The 17669-nt window shown below is 35.6% G+C and overlaps 1 protein-coding gene across 2 annotated transcripts in view; it reads left to right on the plus strand.

Annotated features, from left to right (window-relative positions):
* Nucleotides 1-17669, plus strand: part of LOC150092420 (ubiquitin carboxyl-terminal hydrolase 20-like) — a 416458-nt gene that overhangs the window by 263715 nt on the left and 135074 nt on the right. For both annotated transcript variants that reach the window (XM_090415144.1, XM_090415145.1), the window contains exon 13: nucleotides 581-707. In XM_090415144.1, coding sequence (XP_090271270.1) covers nucleotides 581-707 — 127 coding nt within the window. The remainder of the gene's footprint in view (nucleotides 1-580; nucleotides 708-17669) is intronic.

The following is a 17669-nucleotide window of genomic DNA, read 5'->3' on the forward strand; positions in this document are numbered from 1 at the left end:
AAATAGATCTTACGATGTCTTTAGGTATTCTATCCTCCTCAAGACTTCTATTAAAAATGATGGATAGAAGTTTTATTTCTTCCTTTCCCAATGTTTTCAGCAGCTCTCCTTGAATATCATCCACTCCTGAAGCTTTCCTATCCTTTCTTTTGATGGCTGCTTCAGTTTCCCATTCCTTAATTTCTGGGGTATCACCATTTTCTATCTGATCAACATTCCATATTATCTTCATTTCCATAAAGTTCTTTTATATAATTTATATAATCTTGCTTTATCATTTTTTCATTTTTTTTCCAACAAGATCTTTTCCTCTTTCATTCTTCAAAGTACCACTTTTTGTCCTTCTCTTTTTCCCTGAAATCAAGTTGAAGTCTTTATGGACCATTCTCATATCCTTTGCTGTATCATTTTCCTCTGTTTCCTTGCAGAGACCTAATTGAGCCAGTCTTCCTGTGCCTTTTTAGCCAGAATTTTTACTTGTTTATTGATCTCTTTATATCTGACATGACTGTTCATTAATATAAGAAAAATGCTACAATAATCTATATATATATATATATATATTTTTTTTTTTTTTTAGCTGGACATTACACATCTTATTCGCTGAACTATCTCAATGATCAGTGGTATGAATTTGATGACCAGTATGTTACTGCTGTAGATCCACAAGTGGTCCAGAACTGTGAAGCATATGTACTGTTTTATAGGTAACACGAAAATAAGCATAACTTTTGTTTTTATTGGAAATGCATGTGAGTATATAATATGTAGAATCAGTCAATGAAATTCAGCAGCTGCAGTTGTAATATGAGATGTAATCATATTTGTGAACTTCAGGTTTTATAATAAAAACTTGTAAAATGAGATACAATAATCTGAATTTACTCATGTGGGAAATGACAGCTTGTTGGTTTTTCTTCACATATTTCATATCTGGTGTACTTTTTATGGTAGTGCATTAAATAAAAACTTGTAATATTGCAGATGTAAATCATTTACAGGTTTCCTCCTAGAAAGGGAACATAGCATATTAGTTATCTGAGATAAGTGTTAGATAAGATGGCAGCCTTTCTCTAAAGTCTAAACTATCAGCTCAAACTTTAGCAAGCAGATTGGTGATGGTATCATGGTAATGAAAATCATCTCTCATGTAAAGATTTCTACAAATATCCATGCCACAATGGGATTGGAATCCACTAAGTACACCATATAAAATAAGGTTCTTTATATTTCCAAAGCAAATCATGTCAATTACTTTGTATATATTCAGAATTAGCCTTTTTACGTACCTATTAAGATGAAATCCATCAAGTTTCTTTGTGGAAAAATCTCTATACAAACTAAATTTAAAAAAAAAAAAAAAAAAAAAAAAAAACTTTAATCGGTAGAAAATCCCTAACTTCTTTTTTAATGGAATGGAAATTAAATGCTAGACCATTCTATTTACCAGTTGTGTATTTAGGCATAGGTACTGGATAGAACTCCATGGTTCATATCAATATTTTCCCTTTCAGAGATATCTTCAGGGGTACAGTATAAAAATTGTATCAAAGATGTTGACCTAAAATCCGCAAATCTAATAATCCTCTTTATCATATCGTTGGGGGTGACAACCATACTGGATTCTAACACATTGTCCTGCAATTAGTAAATGTCTTGGATTTTTAAAATAGACTTTTTAAGCTAGATTTCTTTTTTTTTTTTTTTTTCTTAATCTCATGCAAAATTGCAACACTGTTTTAATTACACTTTTCAGGTTGCCAAGCATGTGCTGAAAGCAGTGTGTTTATGGTTAGTGTTTTCTCTGCAAATATAATTCGTCCTTTGAATTTAACTTGCAAAAAGGTTCTCTGTTCATTAATGCAGCTAAATTAATGATTCAGAAGTTTGAAGAAACAGGATCTTTGGAAGTTTGACCTGGAGGACAGAAACAAGTGCCACCCAGATAATTGAAGTTGCCACTGCGATCGTCAACAGATCGCAGGAAAATGTTGCTGATAGTAGCAGCACCCATGGAATAGCATGAAAATTCGATACACCTTATTCCATGGTATGGAAATCTAACAGATAACTTCACAGGGAACTTCATACCCAGGAGTGTATGAAGTTCCCTGTGACTTGGCCTACTATGGACAAACAGGAAGATCAGTGAACATCCCTGGAAGAACATAAAAAATACATTCGCTACTATTACTATGGGAAGTCAGGACTGGCAGACCATGCTTTGGACACTCCTTCACACAAGATTAGATGGAAGGAAATGAATGTGCTATTTAGGAGTTAAGATTATTTTTTGAGTCAGCAATGGCTTTGAAGAATTCTCCTAACCTGATCAAGTATGGTTGCATTAATTTGCCAAAAATTTGAGAGACTGTCATCCTAAGAGCAACTCCCACATAGCTGTAATGATTTTTTTTCCCCAACATTAGAGGGCGCCATAAATAGGACTTTAGATTTTTTGTACCCTGCAGTTTTATTGTTTTACTTACTCACTGTTGCATGTACAAGTGTGTTGTGCTCTGGTGAAGATGCTGATTTGAAATTCAGCAAAATATAAGCAGTTAATAAAACATCTTTTGATTAAATTGTTTGGTTTGATAATACCTTTAAAAAATTAAGTCATGGTATAGAAAATTCAGCAAAAGTATTATATCTTATCTATACAAGATCAGCAACATACAGTACAGCTACTGTATGTTGCTACATGATGATTGTGATAAGCAACTGACATCTGCTCTGACGTTTCTGGTCAGATTGGAAGGCAACTATGCTTGTCCTTGGAAAATTTTGTGGGAAGATGCACATTTTTATCTGAACATGACTGTATACACCCAAATTGTTGAATTTGGGCTTCCAAATCATCTCATACATCCAGGATCTCTCATTACATTCACTTAAAATTACCTTTTAATGTGACTTCATAGCAGATTTTATTATTGGACCAATAACTTGTTCCATTACTGTTCAGAAATATTTCAACATCCTGAACAGTTTCATCATTCTGCACCATCCGCAACGACGATGTCTGGACGAGACTATTTTTATGCAAGATGCATCTTACTATTGCATGATCTGTACAACAGCTTCTATGGCATCACTTCACAGAATAAAGCGTGATTAGTCACTTCTTTACAGTTTCATCACCACCTTGCTCAACCTGATATTCTCCATGTGATTTTTGGTTGTGGGGTTACCAGAAGGCCAAGATCTATTACTGCAGTGTCTCAAACTTTTAAGCCTTTAGGGACAGTGTATCTCACACTATAATGAACATTCCTTCAGACATGTTGCATTTTATTGTTCAGGTACAGGATTCAATTTCTGGTTTTCATTCGCATGTTTGAACTCAGTGTACCATATATTTTCCGTATAATGCGAACTAGAAATTTCGTTTGAAAACTAGCCCTAAAATGCATGTCCACGTATAATGCAATCTGTTAATCTTGTTCCATGACATTATAAATAATACAATATGAATTAATGAAAGAAATATTTATTTTAAAGCAAAATGTCAAAATCCTTTAAATTCTTCTTCATCTTTTGAGTCATCAAACATTTAATTTATAAATTCATCTGTAGGCATTGCATCATCAGTGTAGCAGTTGTCGTCGTCATGCTCTCCATTTTGTTGTGCGTCATCCTCGCTTTCGTATATGACGTGATCTTCGGATCCATCCTTTGAATTACTTATTCCACATTTAAGAAATGAGCGTTGAATCATTTCAGATGGTATTGAATCCCATGCTTCCTTAACCCAGCTGGTGACTAGGGTGATTTCAGGCTTCTGAAAATTCCCACCTTTTGTCTTCTTCACCAAAACAGATGACATCCATTCTCTCATTTTCATTTTTCACATAACTGATCTTTAAACGGCTTATTCAAGCTGACATCAAGCGGCTGCAAAACGGAAGTTAGATCACCCGGTATGACTGCTAGATCTGTACGTAGCTCATGCTTTCTCTTTGCTTGCCTCCAGTAAATGCACCCAGAACATATCTTAGACTAGCATGCTTTGTTGACGCAACAAACTACCTGGACGTATGTTCCATACTTAATCCAACCACAATTGTACACCTTCATCCATCCAATCTTTCTGATCGGTGTGAACAATGACACCTAGTTTAAATTTCATATGCTTCGGAATTTTCTTCCTTTTAAATATCACTGTCAGCTTTAATTTGGTTCTGTCTGCTATGCATGCTAGAACAACGGCGGTAAAATGCGTTTTTTCATGTCCCGTTGTTTTTATGAGGACACCCTTTTTACCAACTGAGTTTACTGTTCGATTCCCAGCCATATCAAAGTACATGGGCGTCTCATCCATATTGCCAATTTGGGAAAGTTCATATCCATGACACTTCCGTAATTTTATGATAAATTTATGGAAGGATTGCACTTTTTCTTCAAGCTGCTTTGGTGACTTGCACAATTTTTATTTGGTGTCGTAATGTTAATGCTTTGCATTCCATAAATCTGTTGCACCACCCAGGCAAAGCAAGAAATGATGAAATACCTGATGTGTCCTTGAATTTACCATTCTTGATTGTAGAGCTCGAAAACTAATTGCATTTCTTGTTACTATAATGCCATCTTGTCGTTTCGTCCAAATCCATTCATTTAGCTCTTCTTCCAGTTCTGGAAAGGATGCTACATCTTCAGACGGGCACGTTTCGTTTTGGGGATTTTTTCAAGACCGCCAAAGTCTAATATTACTCTCTGCTACACCAAATTCTCTCATAGCAACACTGTTATTATGTTCTTCTGCAAACTGCACGACATGCAATTTAAGTCCTGCTTCAAATGATGAACATTTACATTTCTGTTGGCTCATTTTCAGGCTAGGTTTGTTTAACGAATAATATTTAAAATGAACTGTGGTTAAACTGATATTTAATGCGAACCCCTAACTTTAAGTAGTATTTTTTACCATAAATTTTTCGCATTATACACGATAATATACAGTACTCTATTTGCGCAATAGGTTTGTGACAACACTTACACTCTAGTAACTCTAATACTGTAATTACTGTGCTAAATTAAATTGATGTTGAATATTTTATTGCTGTGTTATAAGTTCAACACATAAAGATAATCTTTCATTTCAGTTTTTGTTATTCATTTGTCTGTCCATTTTAACATTTTTTACATTGTACAGTACCATTTCTCCATATCGATCATGTTGCAAACTAAATTTTTTTTGTGTGGAATCCTTCTTCCCATGTCTAGATCTCTCTACCAAATTTGGTGACATTCCAGTTGTTAAATTAACTATATAAAGTTCTGATTATGGGAAGTTTAATAATGGCTATCCTGTATAATACATCCCCAGTGCTTTATGATGTTACAACTGTTGTTCAAAAATAAGGATCCTTGTTTTGGCGTTCAGTTATGTTGAATTCTCAGCCACATTTGAATTAAGGGAAATGAGACTGCTGATGTAGCTGCTAGATTAGCTCAAACTTTTTCCCATGTGTTGTTTTACAGTTCCATGCAGAATATGGATATTTTATAAGATCAAATCTAATTACCCAGTGGCAGTCATCATGACAGGAAACAATGACAAACAAACTGCATGATATTAAGTTTGAAATTAAGCATTGGCAGTGTAGTCAATGTAGAAACAAAATTTCATTCACACAGAGGAATGAAATTTTTATTCATCTGGCCAAGCCATATACACCCAGCAGATGTTATGAGACTTGGACAAATTGCATGACATTCTTAACTTTGTACAAAGAAGTAATTTATGCAAACACGGTTTTAATTATAAATTCTCTTTATATTTAGATACTGCATTGCTTAACTTAATTTTTGTACATACATATTATTTACTAATTTATCCCTTTGGCTATTTATTAACATTTTGTCTACTGCTCTGATGTAACTTTTGCTATGACACATTATGACCTTTACTGTCCTTGCACCAATAAAACTGAAATGAACTCTTGACCAATAACTAGGGCATGACAAACCCTTCCCACTAAGCTGTGCTGTCTCATAGAGTATCATGTTCTTATCCCATTCCTGATTTCTCTTTTTGATCAACTTTTCCAGTACTTTTATCACCACTCTTTAAATACTGATTGGTTTATAATTTGCTACCACAGACTTAGATACTCCTTTATGCAAAGGAATTATTTTGCCCTCAAGACTTTGCCAGAGCTGAGAAGACTTAAATTAAACAGCTTAATCAAAGGCATCCCTCTGTACATTCTCTTTAAAAGTGAGCCGCATTCGATAAAAGTATCCCATTCAATCCCACAGTTGTGTTGTTTGCATTCAGATTCTGCAATTCATCAACCTCTGTTCTCGCATCAGTTCCTGTTACCTCTGCCATTATAATATCTTCACTTGGATGATATACCATTGCAAAATGACCATTCAATAAGCTCAACAATTTTGTTGAGCTCCTTAAAGTTATCCTTACATAGTCATTCTACCTTTTACTTGTCACAGTAACAACAAAAAAAAAACCCTCTTCATGATTTCCTTTTGCCGGCTCGGTTGATTTCTTATAATCTGATTTTGTCTTCCTTACCATGCTGGGTCACCTTTCTCCTTATATATATATATATATACCCTCCACAACATTCTTTTTTTTTTTTTGCATTTCATGCTTAATGATACTACTCATCCATCTCACTCCTACCCAATTTATCGTCATGACTTTGGGTATATAATGTGATATTCTTTCCTCCAGATACTTGACTATCCCTTCACTGTGAGCCTTCTTCCCTTGCCGATCTTTATGCCATGATAATGCTTCAAGCTGCCTCTTAATTGTATCATAAACTCCTGCCTTGTATTTCAGATATACCTTTCTTAACTGGAATCTCACATGTTTTGCTACCTCCAAGTGAACACCACATGATAGCCACCTTAGCTATGACAGGTCTTCTGATCCTATAATATTATCCAACACTTAGTACTTCGAGTCCACACTATTACATTCAAGTAATTATCTCTCAGTAAGCAATATAAATTCATTCCATGCCATGTGATTTTTCCTCCTTCCAATCTATGTCTCTAAAGTTGAAGTCTCCCATAATAATCACTTGATTTGCACTCATTGTATTATTCTGCTGATGCATAACTTCCACATCATCCCTGCCACCTCCTGACCTATAGCAGCAACCAGTTTTTTGTCCTATTGGCCTGAATCTTGCACCAGATTGACTCAAAAGAACTGCCATCTATCTGACTGACTCTTGTTGGCTGCAGTTCATTTGCTATCATCAGCAGTATCCCACCCTTCCCTGTCCCATTTACTCTCCTCCCTGAAAATACTAAATCCATCACATACTATCCCTGTAACTGTGTCATCTGCTGTCAGCTAAGTCTCACTAATGCCTATAACTTTTCGCGAGGTTGCACTAACCAAAAACTCCTCTCTCTTATTACCAGTGCTTCTAGCATTAGTACGCAGAAACTGTGGTATTCCTTTAGGCTCTAATCACTTTTACATTCTGAATTAACTATCCCATTTGATATTGTTGCCTGAGAGATTACATTCTGCATTTTTGTTCAATTGACACACACTTTCACTTCATGGGTACCTTCACATGCACTCATATGCCTTGTTTCTTTAGTTTTTTTCTGACTTTGCACTTCCACTCTCTCAGTGAACAAATCTCTCTAGACAGCTGAATTCATTTAAGTGCAGCCCATCATTATTATATAAATCTTTCCATCCATCAAAGTCAGGTCATAGGCCAACAAACTCCACACCATTCCTTCTAAACAATGTGTGTATTAATTCATTAGCTATCATGCTCCTTCTCAGTTTGTGTATATCATAACATGGCAGCAGACTCACAATTTTCACCCTCTTGCTCTATTTTTTAGCTCGTTCCAATGACTCTTTCACATCCGGTCTTATACAGTACTTCTCACCTCTCAAGTCATTGGTTCCAGCCCAAACAATGAAGTCTTTCACCTTCCCTTTGTGAATTCTGACAGCATTATCAACAGTATTAATTTTCTTATCAGGGAAACACAATTTTGTAGTGCTTTTGTAAAGTATCCCCCCCCCCCATCAGAGAATCATGATAAAAAATTATTTGCTTATGCTCTCTCTTTGACAATTATCTTATTTATCCTTACAATTTTCTTTTTGGGGGGGAGGGGGGGTTCAAATCTCTCTTGCTTTTTTCTGATTGCTGTTCAATTTTCAATCTTGTGCTTTGCTGATATTTCATGTATTCCATATTCCATAGATTCGAGGTACAGCTGGCAAAGTAGTTGAAGTACTAATAGAATATAATTAGAATAAATATTCAAATTAGCAACTTGGATTTGCTCTTCTAAGGACAAATTATTCTCTATCACATCCCTGGGTGTATGAAGTTCCTGTGACTTAGCCTACTATGGAGAAACAGGAAGATCTGTTAACATCTATCTACCTTGAAGAATACAAGAAATACATCTGCTACCATTATTTTGCAAGTCAGGACTGGCAGACAATGTTTGAATAGTCCTTCACACAGGATTTAAATAGAAAAAAACCATTGTGTCATATAGAATTCGGTACAGGTCAAAGAGGCCTGTAACAACATTTTTAGATCAGAAATGACTATGAAGCAGTCTCCTAATCTTAAGATATACTCCTACACAACTGAAACTTTAGATATCTTTTGTCCATTTGAATTGTTTCATTTTCTCATTGTCACTGATAAACTGTAACATTTTCCTCTGAGGATGCTGGTTTGAAATCCAGCACAATACAAGCCAATTAATAAACACGCTTTTATAATTTTGTATTTTGTTTATTGTAATACCATTAAAATAGTTATTAAATTTTTCACATGATTTTTTTTCATTGTCAAAACTGAATTGGCATGAGTAAAAATTACTTACCTCAGCTGTAGTGGATGCCAATGATGTCCTCTCCTACATATTAGCCATACCTTTTCTTTAAATCTGCTGTCAAAAATTTCAGGTTAAGCAGTTTTCATATTATGGTCACTTTTAACATTTTTCTCTTTATCAGTATCCACATTAGCAATACCTTATTGTTAATAAAAGATCCCCCTCTCCCTTGTGAGGCACCAGTCCTTGGTGGAAGGACAGGTGACCCTCCACCAAGTGATGGTACTGGTGCTTTGCATTTTTTTTCTTCCTATATTCTTTGCTCTACTTCTTCTTCTGAGACTTTTATACACTCCCTTGCCTTTCAGACTGCCATCACTAGGATCCATGGCCCTGCAACTGTTTGCCGTGCTGTGCAACCTGTGTGCATCTAGAAAAGGGGGGATCCTGGTAGACTCGCACTACTTTTGCCTCTGTTTCAGCAAAATGGATGTTCTTGGATGGCCTTGCCAGAGCCAGTCATTTAGTTGGCTTTCCTGCAAGGGTTAGCGGTGTTACAGTAAATCTCCTACAACACTTGCATTGGTGCAGGTAAAGTGCCCTGGGTAGCCCTGGCATTCCACTCCCAAGTGCAGTCATTGTTTGCCAGTAAGTAGGCATCCATGTGTGGCTCCATGGTGGGTATGGAGCACTAACACCAAAGAGAAAATCCCTTTTTAGCATGAAATTTTCACCTTCAAATTTTTGAGGGGTGCCTACTAGGTTCCAACCAAGTACTGAACCAGTGGATACATTATTTGATAATAGAAGTAAGAAAAAAAAACATGTGACACCAGTATAATTATAACTGTGATTCTCATTATCTATGCAACTGGTAAAAAGCCAATAGGTAAATGCCCTTCTTTATTCAAAGGACTGGCACTATCTCCCAAAACAGTCAAGAAACTACATTGCGATGACATTTTTGTGTATGCATCAAATCAGCAACACTCGGGAGGAATACCAATTACAGTGACAACTCATAAATCTATAGGAGTGATATCAGAATGGTATCACTCCTCTAGATAGGGGATTACATGGTCACCTTGTTCTGACCAGTAATATCATCCTTACTTCTGATATTCCTTAACCTCCAACATATCTAAAAGCAGGGTATCTCAACTGTCCTGTTAGGTTGTATATCCCTAATCTACTGAGATGCTTTAAATGTCAGAGTGTCTTAAAATGAGATGCTGTAAATGTCTCTATCACTTGTGCCTGCTGTGGTTGTAAAGAGTATGATAATAAATTTTGCTTTGCAAAGAAAGTTAAATATCTTAACAGGCAGGGAGATCATCCATCCTTCCGCTATACATGTCAGATGAGGAAAGATGCAAGAGAAATTCAAAAGATAAAAACAAAACAAAATATATCATATTAGGATGCAAATGGGAAGCTAGCCCCCACCATCAAACCTGTCTTTAAATTCTCTTCAACTGAGGAGACGGTTAAGAAAATCAACTGCGACTCGAACTTGTTATGTCTATTCCACTATCTTATAATTTCCATACCTGAACTTTATGATTGTGAGAGCTTCTTTGTGGAGTGCATCAGTCCTGTAACCTATCCTCTCACTTCTGAAACAGTTCCAAAAATTATTCCATTCTATAAGAATCTACTTGTCAATGAAATTATGAAAGGATATCACTGAAAGATAAAGCACCAGACACTCCATAGAAAAAATGGATACTTGTGTATCCACTGAATGTAAACTAAATTCACCAAATCATCCTAACACATCAGATGATGTATTAAACATTTTTCCAAAGGAAGAGATGGACACTGGCTGTCCATACTTCCCTAAATCAATAGACTAGTGTAAACCTGATAAAGGTAAGCCGTCAACATGTTTGGAATTGGAGTAGTAGTAGTCTACAAAAGCTAAAACAATAAGAAAATTTTTACAATGAAACTGTCATGGGTTTTGCCAAAATCAAGTTTCTACTGTAGAAACACAAAACAATCTGTTTCTGTCTGCAAGAAACATATCCAAAACCATTTGAAGACCAGCCATAAGAAATTTCACTGTTTGAAAGGATAGAACTGACAATATATATCTGCTCTTGCTAGAGTAGCTCTCCTGATGGACAGTCATGCTCCTTGCCACCACATCCAGCTTAATACTGCTCTGAAACAGTAGTGAGTCACATGTTTCTGGGATATCTTGCTACAGTATATTTGATTTAGTTATTAAAAAAAGTATGTTCCATTTATTTACCACCAGGTTATGAGTTAAATGAGAATGAACTTGGTAACCTTATATTGCAACTGCCTCAGCCCATACTTTTTATAGGTGACTTTAATAGATCTGTGACATACTGCAGCATGAATGAATGAGGTATCATTGAGAGAATGCTCAGCAGTAATGACCTCTCCCTTCCTCCATATGCCTACCCACTCATATTCTGCACTATGTCTTATAATCTGCTCCCCAATCACTGCTCATGCTGGTCGTTGAAGAGAACATATATGAAAGTGATCAGTTTCCTGCTATTTGCGCTGTCTTCACAGAACCATGTTCTCCTACTTTGATGCCCATGTGGAAAGTGGACCAGGTCAACTGGAATACTTTTTCCCATTCTGCAAAATATAATGCTGAAGCAGTCAATTAAACATCTATGAATAAAGTAGTGAAGTATGTAACAGATTGTATTTCCATCAGCAACAGCCTGAATTCCAAACACATCATCTCAATTTCCACTCTATCCAAAATCTTGGTGGAACTGCATGCCAAGCAGTCAAAAATAGATCTAGACAAAGCATGTGGTATATTTCATAGATACTCTACCACATAAAATCTGATAGCTTGTAAATGTGCTTGGTCAAGTGCACGTTATGTGATATGTCAGAGCTGAAAGCAATCTTGGATCCAATTTCCATCATCAATTAATCAAACAACCAGTTCAAAAATTTTATGGAATAAAATCCAGAAAATGAAAGGTAAATGTAAAACACATAATTTGTCTACCTTGGAACATAATGGATGTTTGTTGTGATCTTAAAGCTACACTTTAGGTGAAATTTTGCATATCAGAATCTTACATACCTGAATCTTTAATATTGAATAAGCAGCAAAACAAACAGCAGCTAAACTTTTTTTTTCCCCATGGGCTAGAGCCAATCAACCATTTGTTAAGGAGAAATCAAAAAGATCTCTTTTATTGTTACTTTATTTTTATTGTTATTTTTTGTCTCAACTCAGCACAGTAGGTCCTAATGATATCCATTATGGGATGATAAAACATTTTCTATGGATCTTCTTTCTCTACAACATACAACAGAATGCAATATGCAATATTTCTCTACAATATGCAACAGAATACTTACGGAGAAGAGATTTCTTATTTTTGCCCGAAGTCAGTTGTCATTGCTAGAAAACTAGAAAACTCAAACACACCCAAACAATTATAAGTCAACATAGAAACAGCAGAGAGAAAGTTGTTCTTGCTAGGCTCTGCATAGGTCCCAGTCATCTTACACATTCTTATCTGTTTAGAGCTGATCTGCCTATATATGAATAGTGCAGCATGCATCTTACCATTTGCCATTTTCAGGTTGAGCGTCCTCACTTCACTCGAGAAAGGAATGGATTTTTTACTGATCTGTCTGATCCATATATCCTCAAGCAGATCTTATCTGACTCAGACAAAACTTTTTGAAAGGAATCATTTTATATAAACATATTTAATTATATGTTCTATTTAGATGTAGATACTTTTTTGAGTAACTTAATTTCTTAAATTTTGTTTAAATAGCTTGATGTTTACTATTTTATTTCTTTATTACTGTTTATTATTACTTTGAGTGCTGTGCTGCTACCTTTGTCTTGGCACCAAATGACTTTTTCTGTCCTTGTGCCAATAAATCTCTAATGAACCAACCAATCAAATCTCTCCTCCACACACACACACCAACATCACTATTAGTTTATTATCCTTCCTAGTTACTTCACTTCCTTTGGCCAATTTTTATATCGAAAGTTTTGAAAAACATTCCTTTGACATGGTCCTTTATCTAGTTTAAATATATCTTCTGCCCCTATCTTGACAGTCACCACTTTGGAAGAACCTAAAAATACATCCATAGTCTTTATTGTGGACGGTCCTGTATAACATACCACAAATACACTGCTCATTTACCAGAAAAAATTACTATTTCAAACAGGCATAAATATGAAAGACTTTTTTCCAAGCATCTGCAGCCTTTTGATCCATTTGAAATGTGAGCTGGAACCAGTGCATCTGTGCCATTTATAGAGTGTAGCATAAAGTAGAAACCTTATGCTATTTTTCTTGAATATCAGGATTGTAGTTATTGGGGAACACTTCATAAAGAAGGCTGTTCTAAGGAACTGATGTAGGTGGTATAAAAGAGAAAAAGCAGGTTTGGTGCATTTGCAGTTGGACCAAAAAGGATGTGATTTGGAAGTGTTGAAGTAACATGATTATCATCATCCCATTAATGGCAGCTGCTGCTCATGTTTTAACAAGCCCAACTGAAAGTGGAGGAAAGCTTTCTCTAAAACCTGAACAGGTTGTGCAGAATATTCTAAAATATGGAAAACTGTAATTCATAGACCTCCCATTTCCTAGTCTTCCTTTGAATTTTCTTATCTATATTAAGAGCCCTGTCTTGAATGTTAGTCTTTGAAGTATATGATTCCACTTTATTTTAGACTGCTTGTGTGCATTTGACAGTTTTTATATTGTACACCTCAAGATCTCTGTGACAGAGATGAAATATCAGATTCGTTAAACTCTTATTTAATGTGAGTTTAGTAGAAATGGAGGAATGCTGGAAAGATGCTCTACTGAACAGCAACCATGGAAATATGTATATATATATATATATATATATATATATATATACACCTTAAACATAACATATCTCAGGAATTTGATGATAACAATGCATTGTTAATGTATAATTTTTTTTTTTAAGTTTTTGCATAAATTGCCATCTTATGTTCCACCTTTCACTCTTTGTAACTGTGTCAGTGGATTTTTCTCAGGGTCATTCTCACAGTATGTAATGGTGAAGGTCAGTTTTTTTTTTTTTTTTTTTTTGAATTTTCTTACTAATACAGGTGTAGTTACTAATAAGGCATCTAATATTTCACCCAACCCTTTTCCTTATAAAGGGCTTTCTTTTACCAACTCAAATCCTGTCCATAGTTTTGCTGTTAGTAATCTCCATTCCTCCTACTTTTACAAATAACCTTGTAGTGCTCAAACATTTCAAGTTTCATGTGCTTTAGAACATACCCTAAACTACTCTGATCTCCAGCTTTCATTAATGGGGTGATGATAACCATGTTACCTTCAACACTACACTTCCAAATCACAATTTTGTCTTTTTCTTCCTCTCACAAAAAAAAAAAAAAAATCTTGCATCTTCTCTACTTAACCTTTGATAATGATTAGCACAACAGTCAAGACCAGATCTCTCTTCTGGAACAAGCATTACTTACTCCTTTCCTGCAAATTAATAAATCACTTCTATTGAATCCTTGGAATCCAGCAACTTGGTATTATCCTGTATTGCTCACGATGGTACTTATCACCTGCCAGCCTTCTAACTTGGTAGAAATCCAATATCCACCTGAGCTCGGAAATACTGCTCTTACATTTTGAGTGGTGTACTAAAAGCATCTCTAAAAATTCTTGATCAGAAAAGGGCACATCAGCTAACTGATGATCCAACTCTCACAGAGAATTGGATAAATATATATTGCACAAGTACTATATGAGTAAGTTTACATTATTACTAACTTGCTATCAACAGTTTTCATCTAAATGACTCTGTTATTTATAATTTTTATTCGCTTGACTGAATGAATTTTTTTTGTGATCTCTTTCCATATTTATTTTGTCATTTTCACAAAAAAAATTCTAAAAAAAATCTCCTAAATAGCAGAAATGTTTTACTTGTTTCGTAGATTTTTTTCATTCAGATGAAGCTGATGTTTTCCATGTGATAGAGCATTCAGGGAATCCTGCGGATTGGTGTGCATCCCATCTTACACCCAATTTTATATATATCAACCCCCCCTTCCCCCATGGCCACACAAGGTCTCAAGACACCTATAACACAGTAGTGTTGGGCAGACAAATGATTAGAGAGGTGAAAATAATCTTCTAATGGTCTTGAAGAGTTGAGGATTGTATTTGTTGAGGAAAATGGTATAGAGAATAGACTATTCTATAGAACAGAGGTATATGGGGAGAGGATGAGAAGTTGGTTTGATGAGTTTAGAACTGAACTGTATATGGAATGTTGACCAGCAACTTTCATATTCATACATGATTAGAAGAAACTGAAGGAATGATGGTGGCCAGTTCACTAAAGAGATGGACATGGAAACACCTATAGAAAAAAAAAAAAACATAATGCAGAAACAGAGCATCTGTAGGAAAGTGATTAAATGAATTAAGCAATTAAGGTCATCTATTACTAGGGTGCATGTGTTGAGTTGGTTCACGTTTGTTCATGTTGGAGGTTTAATGGAATATGATCAACAGGTGGCTTTTAGTTTCACTCAATACTGTATTGTTTTGCGTGTGTGTGTTGTTACAAAAAGTTTTTTTGTAATCCCTGAAGATGTTTCTGTGACGGAGACGAAATATTGGAAGTATTAAAATTATTTTTAATCCTTTCTCAGTGCTGATAATATTCCATTAAACCTCCAACATGAATGTATTACTAGGGTGGTCTGAAAAGTTCTCGGCCCAACAATGAATAAACGAATCTATAATTTCAAAATTGTTTTTATTTTTCAACATAATCTTCCTTAAGACATACATTTATTCTAGCGATGCTCCAGTGCCATTATCCTGTCCCTGTAGTGGTTCTCAGTAAGATCTGCAAAATATCCTTCTACAGCTGCAATCCCCTCTTCATTCGAAGAAAAACGCTGACCAGTGTGGAAGAGTTTTAGTTTTGGCAAGAGATAGATGTCAGAGGGAGCCAAATCTGCAGAATAGGGTGGATGACTGGTGAGTCAAAGTGCGTGAAATTGCTGAGACTACAGGCATTTTAAAAGAACGTGTAGGATATATTTTGCATGAAGAATTGCATATGAAAAAGCTTTGTGCAAGATGGGTGCCACGCTTGCTCACAGTAGATCAAAAACACACTCATGAAAATCTCTGAATAGTGCTTGGAGCATTTTTAACAAGAATAAAACTGATTTTGTGCATCGATTTATTACTATGGATGAGACTTGGGTTCACCAAACACACCAGAATCTAGACAGCAGTCAAAACAGTGGACAGAAGCTGGTTGTTCAGCGCCAAAGAATTCATAGTGTAGATCCCTTAATTTTCCCATTGCCCAAACACATTTGTGGGCAGATGAATTGTCCTGATGAAAGATGATTTTTTTTTCCTTCTGCAAAGCGGGAAGAGAAAAGCTTTCAGCTTTTCTCAAAATTTTTTCGTCTGTCTGGTTAAAAGATCGGAATAATATTCCCCGGCTATTGTTTTACCCTTTTCAGGATAATTAATAAACAAAATGCCTTTAGCATCCCCAAACACCTATGCCACGATCTTTCCTGCTGATGGAACTGACTTTGACTTCTTTCCCTGCTGTGAGCAAGCCTGGCACCCATCTTGCACAAAGCTTTTTCATATGCAATTCTTCATGCAAAATATATCCTACACATTCTTTTGAAATGCCTGTAGTTTCAGCAGTTTCATGCACTTGACTCGCCGGTCATCCAATACCATATCGTGCACTTGATTAATAATTTCTGGTGTTGTTACACTTTTTGGATGTCCTTCATGTGGATGTATCATCTTCAAGGCTGGTATGGCCATGTTTAAACTCAGCAGCCCATTTCTTAATTGTCAAAAACGAAGGGAAAGAGTACCCATAAACTTTTATAGACTTTGAATTTCTTTTGACATTAAACCTTCTTTTACAAAAAGTTTTATAACACATGATACTCAATTCTATCCATTTCAAGGGATTCCAGACAACACTTTTGCTTCAGACAGCCGTATAAAACAAACTACTGGATAGAATGACTTGCAATTTCATATGGATGCTTATGACTGATGTACCAACTTAGAAAAAAAAAAAAATCTTGCCAATAGTGTTGTCATCTATGGCCGAGGTCGAGAACTTTTCAGACCACCCTCATAAGTGAATAGTTCTCTTCTGGATAAGTCAAGCATTCTGAAGGGGGGGGGGGGTGCACCACTCCAAATGGAATGGGAAAATGGTATTCTAAGGTTTGGATAGATTTGTGATTTTTAGGAGTTGAGCAGAAGAGAAGTAATGTTTAGAAAGGAAAGAGAACCAAACTTTTTAAAGTTTGGTTCTCTTTTAAAGGCTAAAGAGGTAATGGATGTTTATTCCAGGATAGTCTGGATGTGCAAGATGACCCAAGGAGAGAGAGAGAGAAGTGGTATAGGTTGGTGAGAGTAATGTTATAGAAATTCTTTCAAGATATAAGATAGAATACTATTTTGGTAGTATTAAAATGAACTAGATTATCTTCACCTGACTTGAGAATTGTAAGGAGAATGGTGTTTAAGGCATTGCTGTAAAAAAATTGGGTTGGGGAGAGTGGTGAACCTATGGCTGTCCCCTCCATTTGTTTGTAGAATTTTCCTTGTTAAACAAAATAGCCTGAGTTCATGGTAAACTGAAATAGGGCTGTGATATCAGGAGGAAATTTAGCTTGGATTAGCTCTAAGGATTCTTTGAGTGGGACATGTGAATAAGGAGGAGATATCAAAACTGACCATTATGTCAGTGTGTTTGAGTGTAAGGTTTTCTGTGCTGGCTTTGAAGTGGGCTGAGTTTTTATGTGTGAA

This window comes from Typopeltis vanoorti, chromosome 26 (assembly GCF_054136105.1).
Source record: "Typopeltis vanoorti isolate ZY-2024b chromosome 26, IOZ_Tvanoo_1.0, whole genome shotgun sequence".
Lineage (NCBI taxonomy): Eukaryota > Metazoa > Arthropoda > Arachnida > Uropygi > Thelyphonidae > Typopeltis > Typopeltis vanoorti.